This window comes from Branchiostoma lanceolatum, chromosome 14, assembly GCF_035083965.1.
Source record: "Branchiostoma lanceolatum isolate klBraLanc5 chromosome 14, klBraLanc5.hap2, whole genome shotgun sequence".
NCBI lineage: Eukaryota > Metazoa > Chordata > Leptocardii > Amphioxiformes > Branchiostomatidae > Branchiostoma > Branchiostoma lanceolatum.
In genome coordinates, this window is record NC_089735.1 from 7,793,402 (window position 1) to 7,805,981 (window position 12,580).

At 40.4% G+C, this 12,580-nt stretch overlaps 1 protein-coding gene across 4 annotated transcripts in view; it reads right to left on the reverse strand.

Annotated features, from left to right (window-relative positions):
• Positions 1-12,580, reverse strand: part of LOC136448726 (uncharacterized) — a 115,124-nt gene that overhangs the window by 25,834 nt on the left and 76,710 nt on the right. For all 4 annotated transcript variants that reach the window (XM_066448371.1, XM_066448370.1, XM_066448369.1 and 1 more), the window contains exons 6-11: positions 9,473-9,607; positions 7,980-8,093; positions 6,887-6,966; positions 5,915-6,020; positions 4,997-5,054; positions 4,110-4,204 (exon numbers count right to left, since the gene is read on the reverse strand). In XM_066448371.1, coding sequence (XP_066304468.1) covers positions 4,110-4,204; positions 4,997-5,054; positions 5,915-6,020; positions 6,887-6,966; positions 7,980-8,093; positions 9,473-9,607 — 588 coding nt within the window. The remainder of the gene's footprint in view (positions 1-4,109; positions 4,205-4,996; positions 5,055-5,914; positions 6,021-6,886; positions 6,967-7,979; positions 8,094-9,472; positions 9,608-12,580) is intronic.

Consider the following 12,580-nt stretch of genomic DNA (forward strand, 5'->3'; position numbering starts at 1 on the left):
GGTGAAAGTGATCTCGAACTGGCCTAGCTCACTGACGAGCAATTCTTCCACTAGTCATGACAGAGAAGACAGACACTACATGTATGTTACTGTAGTATGTACAGTATGTACAGGTTCATTGCACTGGAGAAATTCCCCTGGCTCTTTTCAACAACAGTGGCTTTACGTCCCATCCTTAAAAGGCCTGCAACCCTTCCCAGTTTGTGCATGACGCGTGAGCGACAACAGCTGGGATTGGAACTCCCAACCTCTTGGTCCAGAGGCAGAGTAACTAACCAATGGACTGCGCACGCTACTAAAGAAGCTGGCAGTACGTTCAAGAAGACGGAGTCTTCGGACGCCATAACTTTACGTCTAAAGCTGACCAATTTTCATGCAACAATGCTAGCACCCGTTTGTTCGTAAAGACATACAACTTGGGTCAAGCTCTAGGAGAGTGAGGGATCACAGCCCTTGAGCCATAAGTTGAGCCATCCGTCTTTCTCTCCCATGTTAGGGTGGCCCTTTATTGTTGGCTTCTATTACCCACTCAATACCTTCCCTGGCTTGAGCAGTTCATAACTTGCTGTTTGAAGACAGGAGAAGAAGACAGAGCCTGCCTTTGAGGTTGACATATGTGCCAGCCCTCCCATCCATACTAACACAGTGCAGAGGCACGGGAAATGGTCCCATAGGAAAAGGTGTGCCTTTTTAAAAGGGCCAGGGGTCATTATTCGAAGGGCAAGGTCTTGCCCTTGAAGGAGTAAACTTGCGGTGGATTCATCGCGAGCCTGTCACAGCTGTGATACCAAATCTCCTGCTGACACCACATTAGGCGTACATGGCAGTGACATATGGTACGTATTTGTTAAGGGTTATTGCCAGAAATGTGCTTATTGCATTTCGTGGAGTCCAGCCGTAATCAATTCTCGAAGCCTGCTGTGCCATCAGGAAAAAAACGCACACAGGGAAGCCATCAGCAAAATCAGGGGCGACACAGCCAAGCATGAACAGCCTAAAGCGCCTGCCTTGGGCATAATAGCATATTAGGGGGCTGACGCCTCAGTCAACTGTGCACACTTATAGAACAGATGTGCATTTTACGTGATTTGGACTTGGAGATATCAAAGCTCAGCTAGGTTTTCTGAATTTTTGGTTCTGCTACTCTGTGTGATGTACAACTCTGATATCAAACAACTTTGCAAGAGAACATATATTGAATTTTTTGTATCACATAGGGCTGACACACTACAAGGCAATAGCAGTGATGATGATTTATACGAACAAAAAAACATATTATGATTCTCCAAAATGAGGGACGGACAAATCCAGATTGTTAGTCTCTTAGAGTACAGTGACTGCAGGTTAGTGGCAATGTTTTAATCAAAAGTTAAGAACACAACAGAATATGTCAAAGGCCTAGACACCTGTCCAGTGCAGAGGTTTATCAGGTGGTTTTAGAATAATGAGCTACTGCATGTTACCTACATAATCTTTCATACAACTCACTGCAACATCAAGCAACTTTGAATATACTCTATATTTCATTATATGCCTATGAATTTTCAAGTAATATCTTAAAGTCTCAAGCAGAAGATGTTATTGGAATTCTTTATTAAAGAATATAATTCTTCAAGGACCAAGACATCAAATTGATGTGGCCTTACAAAGGTCAAAACATGGCAATGAAGGTCAAATGATCTGACCTCAACCCTAAATTGAAGCCAGTCTATGAAAAAGTATTACAAAAATTCAATACCATCAAAAACACTGTGCATGTAAGTGCATACAATCTTATCCATATCTGATACAACGAAAAGCTACCCAACGGAATTTGAAAGCAGAGCGCTGTTCCATGGAACTGACTCTGTATGCCAATTCATGTGTGCTTTCAGTCATCTGCAAACTGAGGTCAATCATGTCCTGCCTATATTTCTTGAAGGTCAAGTTCCAAATCTCTTGTGACCAGGTGAACTACACAGAAATCATTTCCCTTGCCCTGACTGAGACAGGAAGAAAATGCCAAATGTCAGGATGTATATTTCACAACTTCACCGCTATTGAAGACGATCCTCTGAGGTACTGTCCTTATCACCTTATTCTTTATTGAAATTGCAACAAAAGAATACAAAGTGGAATGCTAGGCAGCATAAGCTGATGTTGTGGACCACACATACATTGTACATGTACAGTACCTTTGCTAAAAGGTTATGTTTTCACTGTCATTTGTATGTGGACAGCATAACTCGAGAAGCTGTGGATGGATCCTTCTGATATTTAGTAGGCGGATAGCGGTTGGGTAAACGAATTTCAAATTTGATGATGGGCCTTCTACTTAGTGGCTTTCTACGGTACTGCAGTGGAACTTCCGGTTTTGATATCGTGTGTTCTGAACATGCTGTAGTCTTACCACGTCTGCAATGTCTACAGTAACTTTTTACTGTACCCAATGGCACATTGTTCACCCAAGGCAAAGTGAAGTGTAATTCCACTGCCTTTGACTAGATAGCTCTCATAGCCATTGTACCTTAAAAAGCAGTTCAACACAAAAAAAGTTATTCCTCTGTACCATCCATTTAACCATCTTCATTTGTCCTCCTGGTCATGTAGCAATCACTCCAATTGATAAAAGGGTCGTAACAGTTTTGATTAATGGTTGCTCGACTGTTGGGCATGTTGGGTACTATGGGGAACCGAGGTTCATTTCCTCATTTTCGTCTCATGTTTATACCTCCTGGAGAGACTGGACCTTTGACCTCTTCCTGAATAGAGTTGCCAAACTGTGTGTGGTGGATCTCTAAAGGTCCGCATGCCTTTTCTCAGGAGGAGTAACGAGCTGTTATAATTCAGCGTTAATCATATCGTGTCCATTCTGATTCAGTGTAAAGTGTTGTCAGTGAATTATTCGTGAAGCGTAATTGATTGCTTTGATTCTACGTAGAACATTATTTCTTACCCGGAATTCATTGTTAAAGTTATTGACAATTGTTTCGTATCACTTAGTCAAACGCCAGAGATTGCCAAAAAGTCACAACGGAGCGTTCAATTGTGTTAGTGCTCACAGCCTATAGTTTAGCCAGACATTCAACAAATACAATGGAAGCAAGGCAAGTCGATGTACATGTACTGTTAAGCGTTACCAACCCTCCCAAATTTACCATTATGTCTTGCCTGCCCCCCTGTATTTACCAGTGAGCGTTGCCGATCCTCATGAATTTACCATGATTATGTTTTGTATTCCCTCCTGTATTTATCATTTGTTAAGCGTTTCCAGGGTCCCCCCAGCAGACCCTCTTCTCTGGGAACTCATCAGACAGCCACGCCATGTGTGACTTGGCAGATTGGCTGCGTTAACTCTCAAATGAGGAGGCTGGGTGTAACATCTGAATACACAAGACTTCAATCTGCTACCTTCCCAGTACCAGAGCTGTGTGGGCGTGGAGCGACACGGCACTGCTGATTGAGATTTTCTGACATGACGTCAATTCCGAAGTCTCAAATGACATGTTGGAGGTCTTTCCGAGAAGCTGAACAAGCAGCAAACTCATGTTGTTAGGTCCGTATCTATATGAATCTTAACCTCTCACACTCTGAGGTAGCCGTTTGGCTATTTGTTACAGAGTTAGGCAGCAGGAATAACGTTAAGAACAGAATTCATTTACTTTATGAAAGTTTAATGATCTTGTTTGTTTGTTTGAACCTTTGTTTATATATAGCCTGCTTTTCATTGAGGTCATGAGGGAAGAGTTAAGGGTCAGATAAAATATAACCTTTTTTATTCTGTGATTTCATTCAACTCAAACGATCATTGATCTTTACATATAGTTATTACATGTTTAATATTTTGTATTTCCGAAATGAAGAGAATCCCTACCTACATTGTACCAACCCAATTTTTTTTCAGAGCTGTAATCAGAAACACAACATTTTCCTTAGTAACCTAGTTTAGCCAGACATTCAGTAAACACAGTGGAAGCAATGCAAGAACCAGTCAATTTACCGTTATGCATTGGCAACACTCCTGAATTTCATGTTAAGCATTGCCGACCCTAACTACATGTACATGTACTTGTGTTGAGAGTTGAGACATGCAAACCCTGTGATGTAAGAGTGCACAGTGGGATACTCACGTCGACCAGTCTGATGGTGGTTCCCAGACAGTTGATGACGTCCATGATGTGCTCTACCGTGGGTTGATCTGTGTCCCACACAAGCCCCAGGCTTACTACATGGAAGGGTTTCCAAGAAATGCAACAACCTTAAGATTATAGTTCAATTGTTCAGACCCTAGTAGTACCTAGTGGCACACAGGGCAGCAAGTTTCCTTGTTGTTTCAGCAGCAAGGTATATTTTAACAGGTAAGGGTTTCTCGCCCTCCCCCTATAATGTGCTCCAGGCACCTGAAACATGGGACCTCATTTTACGTTCCTTCCGAAAAACGGGTGCAGCCAAAACCAAGGTGCCCTTCCCAGGATTGAACCAGGGTCTCCCGGTTACCAACTAACTGGAACCAGGAGCTTAACTGTGAGGCTACTACAGGGACATCCCTAGTATAATAGAAAAGAGACTATAAAAACAACTTAAATATGCCCACCTCTTACATGTATTTCACTCTACAGCTATCTTTTACCCTACCTGACAGACTCCAAAGGTGAAAAAGGGAAAGTTTCAATTTCTGAGTGCTAGAAATGGCTTAACTGAGATTATGTACATCCCATTGCGAGGTATTTGCTATGTATCCCTATAAAGAAGTAGCCTCTTCCATTGACCCAATGACCTGGAATGTCTGTCTACATGTAGTTCTACCACCTGTGAACTATACTTACTTAATCTGACCTTTGTGGTGACACCATCTTCCTATTCATTCACTTTGTACCTTTATTCTGTCATAGTGTATGCAAAGAACTACAACCGCATAAGAATACCAACATCCAGATATACATGTACATGTAACAAAAAACAAAATTAAACCTATGTACACAGAGGGAAAATAGGAAGAAATTTCTTAATTACTCACCTATTTCAGGGGAGTTCATCAACATCCTTCTGATCTGTACCCTCTCTCCACAGTTACTCTGGAAAAGTGAGAAGGAACACGGGCATTTTACAAATGAGTAATATGAGCATGAATCATTGCTTTGATGCAAGCGTGTATATGAAGGTGTCTGTATGACCATGTATTACGTAATTACGTATACGCCTGAGAGTAGCTGATAATCCACTGTCGAGCTCATTACCAAGTAGGTTAAGTTTTTACCAACATTGATTTGTTGGATGCTTCGCTCTTCTGTGACTGGATGTTCAGGATCTTTTGTTTGTAAGTGGGCTCGGCTTTTATAGATTCAATTACATTTCTAAAATTTCACATTTGGTAACGACCAATCAATCATCTGTGTGAATATCGCCTTTGACATCTCATTAAATACACACGCAGCTTGTACAACATATGATAATACATTGTATGGTGACTACATGTGTAATACATTGTATGATGACTACATGTGTAGGCTTTGTGCGTGTCTGTCTCATACAGGGTTGTGGCAATATTGAAACAGCCGATGCCATACCGCTGAACGGCAGATACAATAGTATATACATCATAACTTTTTTTTGTAAAAACATATAAAAAGCAACAATTCAATTACAAATGTACAGCAGTATCATGAAAACAGTTTTAAAATGAGTAGAAAAAAAGTGGACCAGCTCGGGTACGAACCTGGGTCAAAAAGCATAATTCTAAAAAGCCTCACGGTTTTGCCAGAGTGTGACGGGGCATGCTTATAAACGTAAATTGGCATCGACCGTTTCAAATGGCTACAACCAATTAGCATAGACTTTGTAGCTAGCTTTTGGTGTCACTATACATACCAATCGTCTATTTTCAAAAATCCAATATTTAACAATGAAATTGGAAACAATGATTGAAAAGACTTACCGGACAATTTCTCAGGTCACCGACTCCGCCTGCATTCTTCAGCAACTGTCCAAACATCTCGGGGTACGGCTTCTTCGTCTTTTCCAACATCTCGTTTCCCTGGGCGCTGTACAGTAAAGAGAAGGTCAACACTTGGCAATAGCTACGCTACTATAATATGTGATGTCGAATCTGGTAGGCCTAATTGATGGAAAACTAGAATAATAACAGCAGCAAAATCAGCACCATGGACAAAAATTAATTTTTCAAAGGATCAAGTTATCATTTCACAGTTGAACACAAACTAAAGGCAAGTGTTAAGTTTCATTCATCCTTCCTGACCACATAGATTTCATAATGAACTTTTTATTTTATTTGCAAGCTCGCATCAGTTTTGGGGTCCCAGTGAATGTCATCCATTAAATCAAATCAACATGGCCTTACTGGCTGAAAATACCAACTTTTCCCTTTTTTCCTGTGTCAGTCTTCCCAGTAGATTTTGCCACTAACAAGCTTTTGATTTAACGGCATGTGCTTACAGCTGAAATGTCTATTTCAATTCTTAATAACTTGATTACTTTTGACAGCCCTTTGTACAATACCCATGGACCGGAAAAAATCAATGTTAACTCTTTTGACATTTTCAATACTCTGTGGGGACTTTCTTTACTCGATGTACAAACCCTTAGTTGCTCTCTCCACTAGATGAAATCGCTGAATGACCGTAAAGCAACCAAAATTGTATTTGTGTAACCCTTGATTTTATAATGGATTTTTCATGAATACAAGATGGAAAAGTATGATTTAAAAGAAAATAAAGCACACACCTTTTGAAAAGATTTGATTTTTGTCGATAAAATTCAGCAATCTGTCAAATCTAGCTGGTGTGTTAAACCAAAGGGCGGTTATACCGGCTGTATAGATACAGATCTTTGATTGCTCAGCAGTTACAGCCTCTTGTGAAGAGGGTGTTAGGTAAGGAAAAGAGCTTACATCATCGCAGTGACTGATACATAGTGGACCATCTGTGTGAAGGGAAGAGGTTCCGATGTCGCACCGCATCCGCACATGCACTGTACACGGGAGGGGTGAAAAACAAAGTTACTGTCATTGAAAGTGATCTCAAATCCATTTAGCTCAAATGAACTCAATGAACAGATGAGCTACACGTGTAATCTACCACTGTTCGTGACAGAGAAGACGCTATGTGAAGTATTTACAGGTTCCCTGTATCAGGGAAGTCATCCCAGCTCTTTTTGTAACAAAAACAGTAGAGCACAGCTTAACGTCCCTTCCTAAGGACTCCGACCCTTTCCAGCAATATCAATGTGCACGTCGGGTGAGCGACACAGCTGGGATTCAAACTCACGACTTCTTGGTCCAGAGGCAGAGTTGCAAACTAATGGACAACGCATGCTAATACTTCACTGTTTTGGTAGCTACCGTGATTCACTCACTACCATATCGTAATACTCTCTGGCACTTACGGAGATGTTGTAACAGCAAATCAAGTACAGCTAATGGAGCGTCACGCTGACCACCCAAGCAAGAAGATGGATTGATAGCGAATACAATGTATTTCTACAAGGTGACTCTGCTTCACAGTCTATTCGGTACATCGAGCTTGACTAAGTCTTGAACCATCCTGGATGTAAGCCAGCAATTCTTTTTAAAGGAAAGGTAAATGCAAAAATGAAAAGCCAACTATACTATGCTAAATATACCCCAAAGGCAAGTCCTTGTAAACTTGTTTCACATAAGTTCGTCATAATTTTGGGATCTCCCACCGTTCACAACTTACGCTGTGATGACGGTTTCTTGCCTGATGATTGATTTATGTGACGTCAGGGATCTAAATTTCCCAACCAGAATGAATAGTGCTTTTCAAGCTGGCTTTCCTGGGGATGGATTCAAGGAAATTTCTCACGAATTTGAGGGGATTGACGAGTTAGTGGGCTTTGAATTTGGAAGGTTCCTCGGACTTATGTGAAACAAGTGAGAACTTGACTTTGGAGTATATTCAGCATAGTAGGCTTTTCAATTTTTGTGTAACTTTCCTTTGATGAAAGATAGGGCGAGTACTGACCTGCTCAACAACAGTCATGGCAAACTTCTGGTGAGAGATGCAGTGTTTGGCATTGCACATGTCCTCTTTGACCTCGTTGGCGACGTGGTAGTGGATTCGCAGCAGGATGCTTTCCTGCAACGGAAGGACAATAATCCATCAAACAAAATGGCACCCTCCAAACTGACCTTCTCACACCTAGTGATGTTGTAGAGGTTAAAAGCACGATGGACAAACTTGAAACGAAAAAAAAGAGAACCGTTTGTAAGTTCAAATTTGCATGGTTTGTGTGGAATCCCTGTCTTTGACTGCAATGTTCAAAATGTTTTATATTTGGATGGACAAACTTGTGAAATGAAAAACGAGAAACCATTTGTAGTTCAACAAGTTCTAATTTGTATGGTTTCAGTACTAGTGGAATCCCTGTCTTTGACTATATTGTGCAAATGTAATGTTTATATTTTGGCCAACCAACTCCTTTGTACTAGTAAGAGTACTACTCGCCTACTGATGTTGCAGAGGTTAAAAGCACAATGGATAAACTTGAAATGAAGAAGAAAACTGTTTGTAGTTCAACAAGTTCTGATTTGTATGGTTTAAGGGGAATCCCTGTCTTTGAATGCACCGTGCAAATGCGATGTTTATATTTTGGCCAAACAACTTATTTTAGGGCTGGAAATACTGACATTCTATCATCTTATGTTGTGCACCCAATTTTTTTTTCTGTGCACCTAAATTTTTAGGTTAGGTGCACTGGTGCACCGACTGTAAATGCAGAAATGCTTGTGGTGGTTTTATGTTTGCGGTTTTTGAGGCAAGCTTTTCACCGCAAACTTAAAACCACAGCGAATATTTTTGTCCAATATTGTAGCAGTATGTGACTATAGCACTGCGGCAAAATAAAATTCCACCGCGAACACTCAATTTTTTTCCTTAGCGCGAAATGATTTATTCCCAAAAATGAATTTCGAGCCCTGCATTTCTACAAGAGCAACCACTTCCCCTCAACAACCATTTTTCCTCAGTCCCTTGAGTGGTTCTTGAGACTGGGTCTGACTTGACGATGATTGTTAAGATTACTATGCTGATGCAGTCTAACCCTGAGGCCCTCTTTACCTGCCCACATTTATCAGGGTCTGCATGATCTGTGAAAGGGTCTTTAACCTTCGCCATGCTAAATCATCTGTTAAACCATCCAAATTTAGAGCTATACCGAAGGCCTTGAAGGCATGGAGCTATACACAGACATAAATTGTGTACCACAGAAGAATTATAACAACAAGAAAATGTATCTAGAGGTTTCTAGTCACATAAGTGTGAGAAAAAACAACTTAGTTATAGGAAAATATTCTAAGAAAAATTAACGTCCTCACTGACACTGACCTTTTATCATCCTTGCACACAGAATAGTTCTCTTTCTGGAAGATAACTTTTCTTCAACAAAGAAAAAACAAGAATGCCATTTTTGTAGTGTATAGGAAGTTACTATAAGTGATAAAAGATTGCAGACTCACAAAGCATTCGGCTGCATCGTCCATAAAGCCTAGCTGAAATCTTTGTTGGTCTTCAAAGGTTTCAGCCAAGGCTTTCCGAAGGGCGTCCGGTGGGAGTGCCGTCTCATCACTGTACTGGAACTGGGTAAAGATGACCTGTAGCGTGTGTAATAATTATATAGATATTAGATATACAAATCTCACGATCACTATTAACAGAAAGTCCAAAGTATTGTTTGTTTTGTTCAGACCTTTGTGGAGTCTAATGGCACATAGGGCAGCAAGTTTCCTTGCTGTTTCTGTATAGTACATATAGCAGGGTATATTTTCACAGTGAGGGGTTGCTAGACCTTCCCTTTTAAAATACCTCAGGCACCTACATGTACTCGAACACGGTGCCCCCATCTTACGTCCCTTCGAAAAGACAGGTGCAGCCCAAACCGAGGTACCCTTCCCAGAATTGAACCGGATTCTCCCAGTTACCGACTGATTGGAGCTACAGGGACAAGAACATTTGAGGAATGCCTTTTACAAAATCAAGACCATGTTGCCTACACCTAAAGCAAATACCTTGCTGTTGCCTTTGACATAAGATGCTGACCCAAAAAAGATACAACAACTTCTGATATATCCAATTTCTCCCATTTTACATTAGTGTTGGGCCAATTTTTCCTGCACGGGCCATCGTGGCTTTCCTATAAATCTCCTTCTCCACAGGCCTGGTTTAGATAGTTCTAGAACCACCTGTGGGAAATTACAGTCTTCCAGTAGTGTTCAGAGATCACACAGGCCAAGGATTTGGTCCTACCATCTGTTGCGTACATGACACAGATGTGGCAATGGAGTCATTGATCAGACTTGCGCGCAGAATACATAAGAGGATAAGAGGCTGGACATTGTAAAACGGTTCCTTTCCTAAAGTGGGCATCTCACTGGACTGCACCAAATTGCAAGGAGGGGCTATTTGTTGCCTGAAATTGGGAATCTTTTTAGAAATTTCATAAAAATTTAATAATTGGCAAAAATGGTGCAAATGGGTGCAAAATGGTGCAATGCAGTGAACATTTTTCTATCACAGAATATATCTTTTTGATGAACTTTTGACTGTATACTTGTTTTTAATTCAGTGACAACACTGTGATTCCCAATAAAGTTATCTTGTATTGAAAATGTGACATTCTGGGCATGCCCAATTTTGTTTGGCTTATCTGTACGGACTTCATAAAAATGCATCGCAGGAAAGAGTGATCAAGACTGCAAGAGAAAATTGGCACAAATTCTCAAAGTTGACGCAATTTCCTAGCGCAATCCAGTGGTGCAATTTTTGGTGCAGTCCAGTGAGACACCTGCTTAAATTTTCCTTTTCTGCATCAGGCCAGTTGCCCTTCAAACTGCTAACAGTCTGATCATTCTTCATCCAGCTTGTTGTCCTGCAATGGACTATCCCAAATGAGGACCGAATGACCTCCATAATAGTGTCATCAGGAGAAATTAGCAGTCCAGCAAAGGACTGTACATTGCTTTACAGTTGGGTGGATACTTGAAAGCAACAGGCCATGGTGATCTTGTGAAGGCCTCATTGGTTTATACCATTGGATTGTTTAGGGTTCAGTTTTATTTAGATCCACAGTTAGCCTCATAAGAGGTTATTCTTCCTGTGGTCTACACATTCATATTTACACATTATAAGGCATATCAAATGACAGTAGAGAACAAAAATAACATAATTCCTTGTAAGGAATAAATTACAGTCCAATACTTTTCTAATTGTTGCCTGTGTTGTTCCACAACTGAGACATTGAATCTGTACAGAAAGTGCCTGAGAGTTGGATTGTACATGTAGCACACATTATAATTTTGATGGCGGCAACAGTGATAAATGTAGAGGATCCATCCAAGAACTGCTGAAAGAACTGCTCAGTGCCTCAATGTCTATTCATACATGGGGTCTATTCATATATGTCATACATGGGGACGTGTACAAGGCCATGTGTATAAAGCAGCGGGATCTCATCTTTACAGTACATTAAGTTACCCTAGAGGCTGCAGCAGGAAATTTCATATGGGGGGGGGGGGGAGGACTGCAAACCAAATTTTCAGCATGACATTGTTGAGCACCTCTGGCAACAATACTAGTGGGTCTGGTGGTATTCTACCCTGGGAAAATTTTGAAATGGCATTTCCTGCATTTTAAAATTTTGCAGGTAGACTAAGTTTAATGACAGCTCTAAGTATTAGTGAAAAAAAATGCAAGGGTTTCAGCTTGAAGTTTTGGTGCCCCACAGGTTTTTCAAGACTGTATTTGGATTCTTATAAAAGGTATGACTCATTACAATATGCTTTAAAATATGGCGATTTGTACATCAAGTATTGAATACTCGAATCAGAATCAAAACATATCCTCAAGACTGCAAAAATGTGTTTATGTCATACAAAAATGTGCACATACAAATGTAGCCTGGATGAAAAGAGGTTCCTATTACCTGTGGTCACAAATCGCCATGGGACTTAATACTGCAGCGACCACAATATCATCAATCAATAGAGGCTGCTGATGTACATTTCTAAGATGGTACCCTGACAGTGGCCTCACTGTTCCCGCACACTTGTAACATATCTAGTCATGGCCACAAATCTTCAGTAAAGCAGGGTCCATGCTAGCTAGTAGCCATCAGATAAAAGACCATAAATCTAAAATGAAACCATTCATGCATTTCTGGGAATACTTGGGTTTTGGAACTAAAGAAAGATAGGCTGGATGTTACAAGTGGTTGAATACTGTAGTACCTAAATTGTGAATGTTGATGTATGTTTGTGATGTGTTCTTTTTAAATTATCTTTGTTGCCTATTCATTCAGTGAGTCTGTACAATCAGATTTATTCATCAAATTAAACTAATTAAATACAGTTTTGTTGCATTTAGTCATTTCACTGGGAAGGCCCTATTGTAAAATAATCAATTTATAGACCCAAAATGATTTGAGTTTGAAATTACTAATAAAAAGCTTTTACTGTCATCGTGTGTCATTAAAGGGTCCAACCGCAAACACTTATTAATCAGCAGCAAAATATTGTGAGCCTTGACTTTGCAGCTTCATAATCTGGTGTGCCTTTAATAAAAGCATTTGC